At 47.7% G+C, this 16324-nt stretch overlaps 1 protein-coding gene across 3 annotated transcripts in view; it reads left to right on the forward strand.

The window, feature by feature from the left end:
• The window catches only part of ME3 (malic enzyme 3), a 117749-nt gene extending 106228 nt beyond the window's left edge, over positions 1–11521 (forward strand). For 2 of the 3 annotated variants that reach the window (XM_027655606.1, XM_027655773.1), the window contains exons 8-14: positions 5716–5813; positions 6993–7106; positions 7731–7836; positions 8419–8561; positions 9718–9891; positions 10319–10417; positions 11238–11521. In XM_027655606.1, the coding sequence (XP_027511407.1) occupies positions 5716–5813; positions 6993–7106; positions 7731–7836; positions 8419–8561; positions 9718–9891; positions 10319–10417; positions 11238–11399 (896 nt within the window). In that variant the 3' untranslated portion in view covers positions 11400–11521. The remainder of the gene's footprint in view (positions 1–5715; positions 5814–6992; positions 7107–7730; positions 7837–8418; positions 8562–9717; positions 9892–10318; positions 10418–11237) is intronic. The other variant, XM_027655689.1, reaches the window with a different exon arrangement.
• Positions 11522–16324: the final 4803 nt, after the last annotated feature.

The following is a 16324-nucleotide window of genomic DNA, read 5'->3' on the forward strand; positions in this document are numbered from 1 at the left end:
AGTCCCTCTGGACCTGCTGTGCCCTGCAGCAGAGAGGCTCCTGTGTTTTCCCTTGGTGCTACTACATTAACTACTTAAGGGCCGGCTCCTAGGATTGTGTTGAAGTCACACACTGACTGCTGCCCAGGCAGCTCAGAACAGTAGGGAGTCCAGTCTGTAAATGGGCCCCAGTTTCTTGGGCTTGGTGGTGCAGCTCTGTGAAGATCTTCTGTCATTTTGGGGATTATGACATTTGTTTCCTTTCCCTCTCCTGCTTTTCTTGTTTGTTGTTTTTCTTGTTCACTGGATGCCACTTGCAACTCCTCCTTTGCAGTGAAGAACAGCACAGATCACCTCTCTGTTAAGCTGTGATATTTTAAGTCCAGACTAAAGAGGCAAAATGAACAGAAGAACAGGGCTGTGTTCTGATTTAGCTTAGCTTGTGGTTATGGAACAGCATCCACAGAATTTCCGCTGCTGCAATGGGGACAGGGATTCTTTTTTGCAGAGTGCTGACATGCCTGATAGCCTCTGCCTGTGTGGGCTCGGGGGCTTGGTCTGTGTTGGCACACTGGTGTGCAGGCTGGCACTGCATAGGCTGGAAGGAAGGCAGTGCTGCAGGACAGTGCTGCAGTGGCTATAACCTGTGGTTATGGTGAGGCACAGTATAGTCCTAGCACTTTACAGTGGAAGGATTAAAAGCAGGCACCTAGAGATGACCTACATTAGGCATCTCCATTGTCAGGCAGCTCTTCTTCATGACACCACATCTTCTGGGTCACCAGTGTCCCTGGTGTTATTAAAGTTTCTTTCCTGAGCATCAATGCTTTGCATTTTACCTCTCTTCTTGTTGATGTACTCCACATCATTTCTAGGTTTATTTTCTTAATGCCTTACAGAGGCCCTTTGGGGGAATGCTAACACTAGCCCGCAGCCGTGTAGGGGAAGACCTTGAGCTGCAAACACTTCGACAGCTTTTTGCTCCAGCTTTGTTGTGTTTGACTTTTAATTATGTATTTGGAGTGGATCTGGACAAGCTCTGCTCTGCTTTCCAGTAATGGGCGGGATTGCTGCAGGGAGTTAATGTGAACCAGGATTTGGAAAAGCCCTATGCTTCCTCCTCATCCATAAATTTAGATATATTTTCTTGGCTGCCCTTTCCTGGAGCTGTTAAACTGGAGTTTGCTGTTCTCTGGGCCCTCATATTGGCATGGTTTTGACAGGGCAGATCGTAAGCAGGCAGGTCAAAGGTCAAAAATAAAAGATCAGTCTGAATTTGGCCATCTCTTCCCCCTTCTCCTGCTGTGGAGAAGGGGGAACCACCCACACGGGTGTTGTGTGAAGAAACAGGCAGTGGTATTGCTGCAGTTCCCATCACTGCTGCTGTCGGAAGGATTCAGCATCAGGTGGGGATGCTCAGCTCACCTCAGTCAGCCCTCTGGGCCAGGGGACTGGGCAGTGACAGTCTTTAACGTGAGGGGACTCCTGCCCCCAAGCACCCACAGGGTCCATGCTTCCCCCTGTGTCCCTTGCTTAGCCACTGGGTGCTGTCACCCAGAGCACAGCCTTGACATCCACATTGGGCTGCACTTTCCCTGGTGACATGCCAGTGCTGCCCGTGACTCCATGTGCAATGCTGCTCATCCCTCTGTCTGCTGTCCCCACTCTGAGGAAAGGTAACTTCCCCGGGCATGGGTGCCTCTGTGCTGTACCCTTTTCCATCTGTGCAGTGTGGAGTAGATCCTTTTCCCATATTTTACTCCAGTGTAGCTCTACTGACATCTACTGGGGCTTGTTTTCACTTAGATGTGGAACATCAACAATATCAAACCAGAGGGGGTTTCCTTATGTTTTACAATATTCTGAATGTGCCTGAGTGCCAGAAGTTAATTCCAACAGGGATGGCCATGTTCCTGAGTGTACCTTAGTTTTCAATGCCTCTCTTCTGTGCTGGTCCTGTTGCTCTGGACTTCACAGAGTGTCTCCTGCGGTCTGCTTGCTGTTTTGTGATACTGTGTTGAGTATTGAGTCTTGGACAGAAAGGATGATTTGCAAGCACTTTCGTTTCTTCTCTCTCTGCCCCTCCATATCTTACCTCAGATACAGACAAGCCAAGCTGGCTCTTGCTAGTTACTTAGGGAAGCAGTTATCCTCAACAGCAGCATTCAGTCTCTTTGGAAAACAGATATACCAGTGTGTCAAAGGATGACTGTTTTTTTCTTGACACAACTCATGGTGAGGAGTTCCCTGCCCCAGTCTGATTTTGTCATTCTTTCAGAACTGAAGCACAGTGATTAGCCAGTTCATTGCATGAAACAGCTGTGAACTCTCTTCCATAGAGATGCTCTGTTGTTCCATGCTTAGAAATTGTAATTATCAAAGAAAAATATTGAGCTAAGGCCAAGGTACAGAAACTTTATTACTTGGGTAATGGGGGTGAGATGCAGTTTGGGAGATGTGGAGGATTAAAAAAACATTGGAGAGAGAGAGTAGGAGGATTAGGAGTGGCAAAGCTGAATAGAGTCCTGCTGTTAGTCAGAGCTGCAGTGCAAGTGCAGGGGGATGAGTAATGGCACACCCAGTCCCGCAGGTCCCTGCTCTGTAAAATGCATGCTATCCTGCAGAATGAATCCATGCCCCCTTTTTTTCCATACACCTCACTTCTCAAATTTGTGCTAGTGAAATCTTTAAAACATACCTCATGTCCCTCTACTGCATCTCCCAAGAGCATTTTCCACTTAAATGGGTTTGCAGATGGCAGCATTTGTCTCATCAGACTTCTTGACAATCACAAGGTATAAAGAAATTTTTCCTGGGTCAGGACCAAGAGAAACAAGGTATTTCTCCAGTTACATTTCCTTCTTTTAAATATTTTCCTGGCATTTATTGCTGCTCTAGCTGTGACCTGACACACTGTCACACTGTAATTGTTTTACTTCTGGATTTTTAACTCTGATCATTTTCACACTCCCACCCCCAAAGGGATCTGGGGATTTCTAGGCAAAGTAAGCCTGGGAGATAGTGTGTGAACATGTGTGAGTGTACATAGATGTTCGTACTCTACTGCCTGTCACAAGCTTGGCATGGCTGACAACTGTGGGACCCTGGTCTCTCCCCATTTCTTTGCAGTTAAAACTGCCACAGTGGGATCCCTTCCTGCACAGTTCAGATGTCTGCAACAGAAGCATCTACATGTATTGTAGTTGTCTTGTGTCTCTTACAAAAATATGGTGGTAGTTACTCTTCTAGGGTGCACTTCATTTGACCCAGTTCAGGTGTCCGCTTCAGCACAAGCATGAGCAGGATAATACATGTTTGTTTAGAGTCCCATCCTTAGCATCTGGCATGGCAGCACACCAAGCAGTCCTGCCGATTACAGACTTACCAAAATACAAAGAATGAGCATGGACTAGATATGTTACACCCATAAAACACAAAATCTAAAAACTAGGCAATTTTGTGGTGTTCTTTTAAATTCCTTGAATGTTCATTATCTTTTTCTGTAATTTTTCTAGTCCAATGGCATTTCACCAGGCAAAAACATTACTCTAAATATAGCTTTAAGAGGCAGAGATTTACTGCAGGAGAAGCAAGAGGAAATCCTTTATACACTTGCTTCAGTTGTCTGACATGGTAATACTGAAGCAGCAGGGCACACCAGTGGCTGGTTCCCTCTCGATCAACTCTCTTTTAAAAGGACTGGACTCAGGTTGTCTGGATCTGGAAATGTAATGATACAAACTGTTTTCTGAGCTAATGGAGGGAATTCATCCTGGGTGCTGAAGCAAGTGTCTCAAGTGATTCATTGCAAGAAAAAAGCTTACAAAGCTGTCAACTTTTAGTCTAGTCTATTTTTTGTTTAAGACATGAATTCTTGCAGTGCCCTTGTGAAGTTGTGGATGCCTCATCCCTAGAAGTGTTCAAGACCAGGTTGGATGGGGCTTGGAACAACCTGATCTAGTAGAAGGTGTCCCTGCATATGGCAGGGGAGTTGGAACTAGATGATCTTTAAGGTCCCTTCCAGGCCAAACCATTCCATGATTCTGTGAAGTGATGCTGCCATTCTGCAACTGGTGTACCAGTGTGGACACCATGGTAGTAACATTTGCTGCAGGAATGTGGCCAGTGTCACCTCTGCTAAACCAGAATCACTCTTAAGGGAGGCTAATTATTAATTTTTGGAGAACTAAACTCATCTGAGTTATAAACATAAAATGTTGGAGAACAAATGGTACTAAACAATACTTCTGGTCTGGCCAATAAAGATTTTCTTTGTCAGAGTGGCTTATACAGGTTCCCTAAACAAGATGAGCCATGTCAATTAAATTACGTTTCTGGTAGAGTAACTATGCTCCCACTAGGTTTTCTGCTTGCATGGAAATAATAAAAGAGTGAATCATTCCCCAGTGATATACCAGTAGATTCCTAGCTTAGCTGTAGTTTTTACACTAAAGGAAAGGAGCAGGTAAAGCTGAATTTGTTTTCTGGGTCCTTGAGAGACAAGGCAGCTCCATCTGCTGGTGTCACTGCTTGTGGTCATGTCTGCTCATGAGCTGCTGTTTCCCAGCCAGGCTGTTCCTGCTGCCTGGCAGCACCCCAGGCCCTAAGGACCCGGCAGGGGACCTCACTGAAGCACGGGCTGCTTGAAACCCTGATGCACTGGCTGATTACATAGGCAAGAAAACGGGAAATGCTGGAAATTTGGTGAAATCAGGTTTTTAGCCTAAAAGTGTTTGTTGCCTGCCCTACCCATGACCACCCACACAAAACTTGTTACTTGTGGACTCCCTGATTTCTCACAAAGCTTCTAAAGATGAGGCTGTAGAGACCAGCATTAGAGTTGGGGATAGATCAGAACTGGGGCACATCCAAACTGGTATCCTTTAAAATGCTGAGGAATAAAACCAATGGATTGGATGATCCTCATGGGTCCCTTCCAACTTTACATATTCTGTGATCAAACTTCCTCCTTCATTCCTAAGTCCCCTTTAACACTTGCATCCAACTTGCCCAGGTGACCTGAGATACCACCAGTGCTTGAATCCTTATTAGCTTGTGCCTTATTTGATTTCTTCCCACCATGTTCCTTCATCTGGGATAGGACATTAGGTTAATACTGCATGTGATTTATGTGGGGTAAAGAAATCTTTATTCTGTCTGGACATCTGCCTCCCTTGAAGGATGGAAAGCTGTAGATATCATGGTGGCTGTAACAGCAGGACTCTGCATTCCATTTACTGCAATATTTCTCACTAATGTGGGACCAACTCCTTTTCTGAATGACTCCTTAATGCTTGGCAGCAAGGTGTGATGGCTTTGAGTCAGGGTATCAGAGTGTTAGGGGAGTAAAAAAAAAATGATGATGCTGGGCTGTGAAGGTAAATAGGAGAATAGGATGGTAACTCCAGGATTTTGAGACAAGGAGCCCCAAGTTCTGCTACAGATGTTTTATGTGACCTCAGACAAGTCACATGCGTCTTAAACTCTTGGGAGTCAGGTATTAACTTCTTCTGACATTCTAGGATTCAGTGTCCCTTTGACTCTACATCGAGGGAAATTTGTGTTCTTCTGCCTTTCAGGGAAATTTGAATATTAATATTTCAGCATAGGGAGGGCACTCTGATCTTTTAATGGCAGAATCTAAGAATGGTTTCTACCAGTCTTTCTAACAGTGTGTCAGCAGGGTAGACAATCCATTTGCCAGCATGTCCATCTCATGGTGTTTCTCTCTTTCAGGCACAGCATCTGTTGCAGTCGCTGGCATCTTTGCGGCCTTAAGGATCACAAAGAACAAGCTCTCTGACCAGAGGTTTGTTTTCCAGGGAGCTGGAGAGGTAGGAATGTTTTTAAACTCATTCCTAAACATGATCTAACTTCAAATTTAGAGAGAGAAAAGTCAACTATGAAACTTCCTGCAAGGCTTGACTTCTTGAAAACAAAGCACAGAAGCAGGTTCCTTGTCACTGGGCAGGATTGGGCCCCACAGGTGGATCTTGCTGCTAGGTGGAAGTTACCAACCATCTTTCAGTGACTTCTTAGCCCACAGGTCCTGGGCAGACTCCCTGGATACTATGAGGCTGCCCATGCAGTGACTACCTTTACAGAAGTCATTTATGAGGCAGAGTGCCACAGGAATATTAAGGAGGCTGGTTTGAGTCCTCAGGGTTGGTATCTAGAGTAAACCAGAACTTCTTTAGTGATAGAGTTCAAAGGACTCAGACTCACAGGACTGTGAGAGCACAGCTTGCTTTTTAGAGTCAGTCATATTGCCCCATGGCAGACATCAGGTAGTCTGTATTGGCACCTTGCTCAAAGAGAGAGGGGGAAGAAAAAGCCTTTAAAGCCTTATCTGTGGACTAATGGTTCAGGACCTATCTCAGCTCTTGCCCATGGTGGAACTTTGGGAAGCTCTGTTACTGTTTTTCTATCCCACAGTGAAACAAAGCTGGCTTGTTCTTTTTCTTCACCCCTACTGGCAGACTCGTCTGTGCTGGTCACCATCTCTGTGGCGCAGAGACCCTACTGCTTTGTTATAATCCCCATGGGACAGAAGGGCCAGGCACAGCTGTAGGACCACAGACACACACACAGCATGTTCAGGGCTGCTTTCCCAGGCAGAAATGGGAGAAAGACTTTCCTCTTACAGGACTCCCACTTGGCTGTGAGTTCCTCTGTACTGGCATCTCCAGCAACATTTGTTAAGTGTCTGCCCCTTTTCCCCCCTGCAGCAGCTGGTTCAAATGATGGAGACAGCCTCTACCTGTCACGGTACCAACTCCACTGCTCCAGCTCCACCTGCAGCCTACTCTACTGAATGATTGTGAGGTTTTTTATTTATGGCAGCACCTACAATGCTAAAATCAGCCCCCTGCCATGGCGCTGTACAGCCATGGAGCAGAAAGTCTCTCTGCTTTGTGCAGTACTGGGGGATGACCCAACCCATCTCTCATTTAAAATCTTCCCCCACAAAAGATGATGATACCCCAATGAAGTGTTTATATACTGTGTTTCAGGCTGCAATGGGCATAGCTCATCTCATCCTCATGGCCATGGAAAAGGAAGGAATTTCACGAGATGATGCCATCAAAAAAATTTGGATGGTAGACTCCAAGGGACTGATTGTGAAGGTGAATTTGTCTTCAGAGCTGAGCCCCATTCCCCTGCCATGCCATGCCAGCTAGAGAGGCCAGAGCAGGCAGATACCTTGGACCCCTGCTCAGCCCTGGAGTAAAGGCTGCAGTTTTATTGCAGAGCTGTTCCTGCTTTCGGAGGACTAGGTCTCATGGGGACAACAGTGTGCCAGCAGCACTGGTTGCTCTAAAGGCAACGCTTTGGGCTGGGCATCTAAAGTGGTACACTGCTAGCCATAGTCCCAAGGAATGCTGGAAGTATTGCATGTCATATGGGGTATTAGAACAGCGACGTCATGCCCAGCCTGGCCCAGCTGTGTTTTGCGCTCCCCGTGTCCTCTCAGAGTTGTCCCTCCTCAGACTTGAGGAGACTTGTATTTTATGTACAAGTGTATGCCAGCCACACAATGTACTTTGGTGGGTGAGAGGAGCAGGGACCAGCCCAATGTGACATTACACCAACACCTCAATGCCTGACTGGCTCATGCTGAGGTCCTGCTCTGTGGAATCTGGTTTAGGTAGAGGGCCGAGAGATGAAATGAACTGAAGAAGATGAGTTACTAAGTTATGTCTCCAACTTTTGCCAACAGACCAAACTTGACTCCTCCTTTTTCCTCACAGGGCAGGAGCCACCTGAACCATGAGAAAGAACTGTTTGCCCAGGATCATCCCAGTGTGGACTCATTGGAAGAGGTTGTGCAGAAAGTGAAACCTACAGCAATTATAGGTGGAGTTCACTTAATAAAAATTTTCATGTCAATTCAGTTCTTAGGAGAGTTTCTGTCTTTCTTCTAGAGTCTCCTTTTGTTTTCTTAGTCAAAACAAAATGAGCTTCTTTTACCCCCATTTTTTTCAGTTGAGTTCTCCATATCCTTTCCCCTTCAACCCTGGGGCACAGGCTTCCTCTCCTTTGGAGCTGTAGGAGCCCTCCCAGAAAGGGCTGGAGAGGGAGGTGCTAGGGGAGGCAGGATCTGAGGCTCTCAGCAACAAACATGGCTCTGGCAGGCTGGGCAGGACAAGGATGACAACAGGCACTTCAGGCAGGTCTTTGGGAGTCAGAGTGATGCAATCAGACTGGCCAAAACATTGTCACCCACTCTGTCCAGAGGAGCAAGAGGGCTTTATTTTGAGACAGGCTTTTAATCTCACCATAATATGAGAAAGAAACATCTTCACCTCTATCTGCAGAGATTGAGCCTGTTCCCTCTGATGGTTCAGTTTCCAGTAGAGGCGTTCCAGTGGGATCAGCCCAACGCACTAAAGTCAGACAGTCAGAAAGCACTGCCTCACTCTGCTGTTGTTGTTTCAGGTGTCGCAGCTGTTGCAGGAGCTTTCACTGAGAAGCTGTTGAAGGACATGGCAGCCTTCAATGAGAGGCCCATTGTGTTTGCCCTGAGCAACCCCACAAGTAAAGCGGAGTGCACAGCGGAGCAGTGCTACCGCCTCACCGAGGTACTTTCTGGTGGTGCCCAGTGACAGGAAAAGGAGAAATGGCTATAAACTAAACCATGAGAAGTTTCACCTCAACATTTGGAAGAATTCCCTTATGTCGAGGGTGGCAGAACACTGGAACCAGCTGTACAGGGAGGTCATGGAATATCTCTCTCTGGAGACATTCAAAACCCACTTGGACACATTCCTGTGTCACCTGCTCTAGGTGATCCTGCCTTGGTGGGGACTGGACTAGATGATCTCCAGAGGTCCCTTCCAACCCAAACTATTCTGTGTACTGGACTTCAGCAGAGGGAAGCTGGGTGCTCTGGATACACTTGTGGCCATGACTGTACCAAGGAAAACCAAAGTGGTACATGGTGGGCAGACAAGTGACAGTGTGCCTAAGTTGAAATAAGAGAGGTTCAAGTTGGTCATAAAGAAAAACTTTTACACTGTGAGGAGGAGAGTCAGGAGGTGGAAGAGAAGCCCAGATTGTTTCTGCAGTCTCTGACCTTTCAAGTTTTTAAGACCAGACTGGATAAAGCCCTGAACAACCTGGTCTGATATCATAGCTGACCTTGCTGTGAGCAGGATTGGAGTCCCTACCAACTGAAATTACTTTGGATAAAGAAAGTGTTTGCCTCCTTCACCCACAGCTGTCTGAGATGTCTCATCCTTAGCAGTTTGTGTCACCTAATTGTTTATGTAATGGTTTCATCACCCAACTTAGACCCAATGGCACTGAAGAATTATTGTCATATGGATTGACTTGGCATGAGAGGACTCCTTGTCTCAGTGTTTCCTTTCCCTCCCCACCACCTGCCTATGGCCAGAGCAATCACACAGCCCCAGACCTTTATCCCTCATGAGTCCTTCTTCACACTCCATAGATGGTTGATAAATGGATAGGTAAACTCCTCAGAAGGTCAGAGAACTTGCAGTGCAAAAACCCACTCAGTGCTCAGTGTCCCTGTCCATGGCCCTGTTCCTGGCTCTGGGGACAAGGTACTCCAGAAGTGTCAGCTGGCGGTGCCTCCGGTGGAGATGCCTCTCACTGACTGGTTGGAGATTTGTCCACTTAGTCACTGATGTCCCTCAAGCACAGTTCATGGTGAGCAGCAAAACTAAGATTTCTCTTCTGAATCTGGATGCCTCTTTCTCTCTCTTTGATCAGGGACGGGGAATATTTGCAAGTGGGAGTCCGTTCCCAAAGGTAACCCTGCCCAATGGAAAGACCTTCTTCCCCGGCCAAGGAAACAACGCCTATGTCTTCCCAGGAGTGGCACTGGGAGTCACTGCCTGCGGAGTCCGGCACATCTCTGATGATATCTTCCTCATGACAGCAGAGGTTTGCAACTGGCATTTAACTAATATTTTAAGAAAAGATAATAAGAGGCACATACACCTACTTCAGGTGTTTTCAAGAACCTGGCCCAGGGCAAGGAATGGAGTGGAAGTGGCACAGCACAGCAAAAAGCTGCAGCCTTTTTCCAGCTCAGGGAAAGTTCAAGTTTCCATTGCAGGTGCAGGAGCCATGATAGGATTCTCCTCCTTCTCCACAACTGCTGTCCTAGCACAGCACCTCCACCATTCTGGCTCCACTTTGAAGTCTGTAGTGAAATGAGTAGACGCATGTATTTTGAACAGGTCACAAGTTCCCACTCAGAAATAGTCCGAGCTCTGATGCTGCTGAGGTTTCAGCCACTTACCATATGCTAGGGTATGTGGTATGTGCTTGAGTCCATCTCTATAAACTAGCTTGCTTTTCTTTCTAGGCTATTGCTGCTGAGGTGACTGAGCAGAATCTTGCAGAAGGAAGACTCTATCCCCCCTTGGGCAGCATCAGAGATGTGTCTCGCAAAATTGCTGTGAAAGTGAGTACTTCCACTCTTATTTCCACTTTCCTTGGTAGGGAGGGCAGGAATTGCCTTGGCATCGTTTTTGCTTAGTGTTTTTTTTAACTTATTCTAAAGCCTAGAGCAATGATTCTCAGGAATTCCTCTAGCCAGAATTGCTGCTCTGATTTCTTCCATCATTAAAGCCCAAATGTGAAAAATATATTCTCATTCTGGGTGCCTCAGCTCACACAGCTCTGCCTTATTGCTTGAAGCTGTGAGAACTCAGCACTTCAAAAAGTAAGATTTAGAGTCAAATTCAAACATGACACAAGTTGCCAAAAGATTTTAGGTTCCAAATTGCTATTTTGAACCTTTCCTTCTCTATTTAATAGGGGCCTAAGTAACTAAATACTATTTCAGATCTGAGATTGTTGTCTAATTATGGATTTGGTTCCCTGTTTACATCAAATTTGTAATTCCCATTCAGAGACACCCAGTGAGAATCACATTGGCCTGCTAAGATTACTGACAGATGCATAGCGTAGCTGAGGAGCTTAAGGGTGCAAGCGGAGGTTGTTAAAGGGCTGCTCCCCTTCAGTTGCACACCCCAACCATTTTGCCAGGGCTGGGGTGTGCATTTCTTACCAGCCAGTAGTTGCAGGCGGCTTCCATTCGCTGTGAAGGCCTGAAGTGCAGCTGACTCAAGAGTATTGCACAGCGAGAAAAAAAGCAAAAAAGGGCACAATTCTGAGAGAAGGGAAGAGGGAAAATACAGCCAGGGCCAAACTGCAGTTGGTTTCAACTTCGTTACATGCCAATGTTGTTTTACCAGTTCACTTTGCTTATCTTTTTGCAGATTGTTGACTGGGCCTACAAGCAAGGCCTTGCTTCTTGGTACCCCGAGCCAGCAGACAAGGAGGCCTTTGTGAAACAGTTCATTTACAGTCCTGATTATGATTCGTTTCTTCTTGATGATTACAGGTGGCCCCCAGAAGCAATGAAAACACAAAATATATAAGGTTTTGCGAGAACTGTTTTCTCATTTTTACCATCAGATCCCATAGCTCATGTCATTGCTGATATAAATGCACATCCAGGCTTGCAGAATGGTAAAAGTAAATTAATCCAAGTAGTTTTTTATTTGCTGCTGCTGGTTTTTTTCTGTGGGAACATGTCAGTAGGGAATAAAACAGATTCCAAGCTGGACAGGGGATACTCCAAGGAGAGAGCTGCAGCACATCCCAGTCAGTCAGCACTACATATTGCTGACTGCTTAACGTACTGCCTGTTCTCAGCTCAGCTGCCTTGGGATAAGCTACCTGGGCCACCTCAGAAGCACATAGTCCCATTCCTAGTGGAAGTGCCCACAAGAAGTTCAGACCCCCACTTCCATAGGTGGCAGCTGCATGCATGGTCATCCCTCACACTCGACAGCCACACTTTGCCTGTGGCTCTCTGGATGTGATAGGAAGTGTATACATTGCCCTGGGAGAGCTGGGGAGCACTACCCTTTTCTGCTTCCAAAGTCCTTGATGTTTGGGGAGTTTCAACCAACCTAAGCTAGTGCATGGGTCACACAGCCTGGCACTGCCATCTGCCACCCACCATGGAAAACAAACTCCAAAACCTCCCTCAACCCCATGGGGACAACAGACTCCCTTCCCTCCACAAGTCAGGTGGCTCTCCAAGGGAACAGGAATCAAGGGACCCACAGGGTCCCTGCGGGTATACCAAGCGTATTCCTGAACCCACATACAGCCATCACATCATCAGTGCATCTCCTGCTGGACGCTGCTAAGGAAGCACTGCAACCAGTCAAGGGCCCTCCTCGGTCTGTCTGTGTCACAGAGTTCCAGGGAGGCCTCTCCCAGCCCTGCAAAAGTTTTATGCCACACAGAATACTGTCCCAGTGGAATGACAGTGTTCCTGACCATAACTGGGATAGAACAGAGGGATTGCTGGTAGCTCTTCCCTTCTCAGTTCTCCGTGCTCACACAGAGCAGGCCTGAAACTGGTTACCACAGATTCTATTTAGTGTCTTTAAGTGACTTTTTAGTACCAGGAAATGCACCTCATCCCTTTTAGGATGAGTCATATTCTCCCCAGTGTGCATATGCTTGTAATGCCAGCACTTTTCATGCTCCTCCCATAGGTATGACTTGTCACCTAGGCTAAGGAAGGAAAGACAAGACTGTCAAGTTTCAGGTTCAGGGAGAGACACTGACAAATACTCACATTTCCTGAGCAAGAGATCTTGAAACTGACATTTCCTTGCCTTTTCCATGGCTTTTGGAAAGAGCTCTGTTTTTGAGAAGGGAGGTAGAAGGGTGACAAATTCTTTTTTTTGTTTCAGAAAGATGCCTACACTGCTTCTCCTTAGTTCTTCCCCTCTTCTCCTTCCCAAGCATCTCCCCATTCCTCAGCTAAAAGGTTTGACCCTTCTGCATGTTTGGCTTGTGGGCTTGACATCTCAAATATAAGGCAAGAATGAAAATAAAAAGGAAAACTTAAACACATGTGAAGTGATCCCCAGAGCATGTGGCCCTGTCCCCACATAATGAGCTCAGCCCAGATCACTGTTACTGTCTGTGTTTGGTTAACAATTGTAGGCCGCTAAGTACCATAAAACAGCTCGCTCGCTCCATGGCAGTGGCAAGGAGAGAGTCAGAAGTGTAATAGTAAGAAAACCACTGGGCTGAAATAAAGGGCAAATTAATAGGTAAAGCAAAACCCGCACACACAGGCACACCCAGGAGCCAACACGCACATTACTTGTTCTGTTAGACTCTTTCTCCATCCTTGCTTCTCCCTTCTTTTCCTTCCATCTGCCCCACAGAAGTCTGAAAAGGCCCTTTCCCACAGCTCTCCCAGGTGCTACATAGACCCCAGTCCTGGAAACAAGAAGACAACAGGATCTAGTCCTTGGAAAAAGTCTCCCTACAACTCCTTTCTGACCAGTGGGCATGCCCTGGCACAACCTGGCCCAAGAAGCTGAGAAGAAGGGCCAGCAGTGACAGAGTCAGCAGCCAAAGACAGAAGAAGAAAACATTTTTACTTGGGAAACAGGCAGCCAATAAGCCATCTGGGAAAGGTGTTCTTTCTGCCTGAAACAGCCAAACCCATTGTCCCTGGCCTCTGCAGGAGACAGCTCCAGGTGAAACCATTCCCAGGAGAGAGTTGCATTGCCAAACAAGGCAGTGAGCCTTGGGCTGCTGAGCAGGAAGCTGCCCTCTGTCAAAAGCTTGCTCTCCTCAGCATCAGCCCCTCTTATTAGCAGCAGGAGCTACCCCATGAGCACCTGTACCTGGGCAGTAGCACTGCCTGGCTCTGTGCAAGGGCAAGGCACAGCTGTCTCAAGCAGGAGATGAGTCAAACCCACAAGGGGAAGTCAGTGCCAATGGCCTTTCAGAGCACTTCCCAAGAACCCATGGCAGTGCTGGTGGAGTGGAACACACCAAAGAGAGGTTTCGGCAGGTGGCCAATGAATCCAGGGTGCAGAATTTACAAATTTTGCAGTAAAACACAATTCCGTGGAAGAACAGGAGGACAATGTCCTTACAGATTAATTCAATGCCTGCTTTTTTTTTTGCCAGACTGTAAAACAGAAAAAGCAGGGTCTCTTGAGCACAGTGCAGTACAATGTTCTGAGGAAGGCAGGAACAGGCAGCGCTATATCATGTCACAGGAATGCAGTTGTCCAAGGTTACTGAGCCCTCAGCTGTGGCAGAGGCCATGGCTGTTTTGGGGGAAATCTGAAACTGCCTCCCGTGCCTGGACCCTCTCCCTCTAAAACTATTCCCTGTGACCCTGGAAATAGCCTAGAGGCTCTTCTCCTCTCTTGCTCTCTATTGCTGCTCCTTCATGAAACATGAACACTAATGACACAGACACATAGGAGGTATTCTTCCACTTCCCTTGTGTCCATCTCAGACAGAGGTCTCCATCCGGGTTCTGTCCCTTGCTGCCCTTCTGGCATCCCACAGGAGCCCCATGCTGGCAGCAGTCTGCAGACACACAGCTGGAAGAGTCTTCTCCTCAGCTTGTGCTCCCCATACAGTGAGACGCTGTGCAGCCGAAGGCATGGGCTGCAGGGGGACGCTGCGGGACAGCGCGGCAGCCCTGAGCTGTGCTGTCAGCTGGGCGCTGGCACTCGGGGCACTCAGGGGCAGGTGTTCCCTCGCACTGATCGGCCAGTACTGGCCGTTCACAGACAGGCACCCGGGGTGGGTATCCGTCTTCTCTTGCCACTTCCATGAGACACCGCTGGGTGGTCCAAAATGTTGGGGTAGATTCCTAAGGGGGATTTTTGTTGGGTGACAGGGCAAGAGAGGAAGTGATCTTGTGTAGGAAGTGGTCCTGCCATTGGTGCTGCTCTTCTTGTGCCTGCCACAAAGATGGGTTTTCCTTGAAAAAACGCCTTACCTTTCCTAAAGCCCCAAGACCTCCCTGGCCTTGGCCAAGAGAACAAACAGGGAGTGATGCCAGGCTATAAGGACAGGTCAGTGAGCAGCTCAGGAAGAAGAGAGCCTGCTGAGCCAAGACAAAAAGCTGCTTGGAGCAGGATGGTGGGTCCACCTGGGCTTCCTTGCAAAAAGGAGAGGCCATTCAGGCAAGTGTTATATTGCGGTACTCCACACATTGGCTTCATCCTATACAAAAACCTGTGGGATGGGATGGGAGATTGATAACCCGTCTTCCTTTCCAAGCTCCTGCAAATAAATACATTGCAAAACTCTCCACCTGGTAGCAACTCTGTTGTTGACTAAGCCATGGGATTTCTTCCTAGGAAACGCTCGGGATGCACTCCTCTGCTTACAGCTGGACAGCTGCAAAGGGCAGCACTGACTCCTTGGTACTGGTGAGAAGGGTCTTTTGGTACTGGGAAAAAGACCCCTCCAGGAGAGACTTCAAACAGAACAGCAGCTCCTCTTCAGCCTCCCTCAAGAGTTCCACAGTGCTGCTCTTGTATCTGTGTTCCTGCAGGGCTTTCTTTCTCTTTTCCAGTTGCCTTCCCACCCGGATGCTTCACACAGGGAGAGAAGGCAGCAGAGAACGACTCTATCACTTGAGCTCTCACTCCTCCTGGCTCTGCCTGCCCTCAGCCCCTGGGGCAGGCAGCACAGCCCCTTCCACCTGGTATCCATGACCAGCAGCTCTGGGGCGGTTTTAGCCCACGGCACTCGGGCTGCTGGAGGACAGCAGGAGTCAGACGCTCTTCCCTATCATTACCTATGAGAAGCAGCCAGACATGGAGAGCCAAAGCCCACAGTCTGGCAGCGTGCACACTTGTTCCCTCAGGTATCCTGCTGTCACGTCACTCTCTCACAGTGGGTACACACTGACCTGGTCAGTGACTTGCCAGAGCAGCTGCCTCTGTCTTCTCCAGGGGCTGAGGAGGTGCTTTGCACCTCCATCTGAAACTCGTTCTGTGCTTTTGCTTGCCCTGTAGCTGAAGAACCTGCCGGGAGACAGCGCATCCTGCCTGCGCTGGTGGGGCTGGAAGGGAAGGGGAGAGGAGGCTGGGGACAGCACACAAGTTGGGTGGGACCCTTTTCTGGGAGGGAAGGCTATGCCCCCTCTGGGAGCTTCTTTGCCAAAACCCGCGGCGATGTGTTCCCACCGTACATGCAGGATGCAAAGTGAACCACTTGAGGGCTGTAGAGGACTTCTATCCGCAGCTTTTCCCTAGCTGAGAAGCTCCTGTCGGTGGTAGCTCACATTTTACGGGGACTTAAGCAGGGGCAATGAATATTTTTTTCTTGTCCAGTCTTGTACAAGTATAATGTGCTGCAGAGGGAATACTTACTGGAATCAGAGTTGGTGGCTGCCTGCCCTACAAGGCACATCTCCTAATAGAAGAGACTAAATCAGTGTAGGAAAAACTCAAGTTTTTAGCTGTAGGACCTTTAGCTGCTGTCTGTGTTTTGTCTTCTAATTTAAAGC

This window comes from Corapipo altera, unplaced genomic scaffold (genome assembly GCF_003945725.1).
Source record: "Corapipo altera isolate COAL_440 unplaced genomic scaffold, ASM394572v1 0, whole genome shotgun sequence".
Classification (NCBI taxonomy): domain Eukaryota; kingdom Metazoa; phylum Chordata; class Aves; order Passeriformes; family Pipridae; genus Corapipo; species Corapipo altera.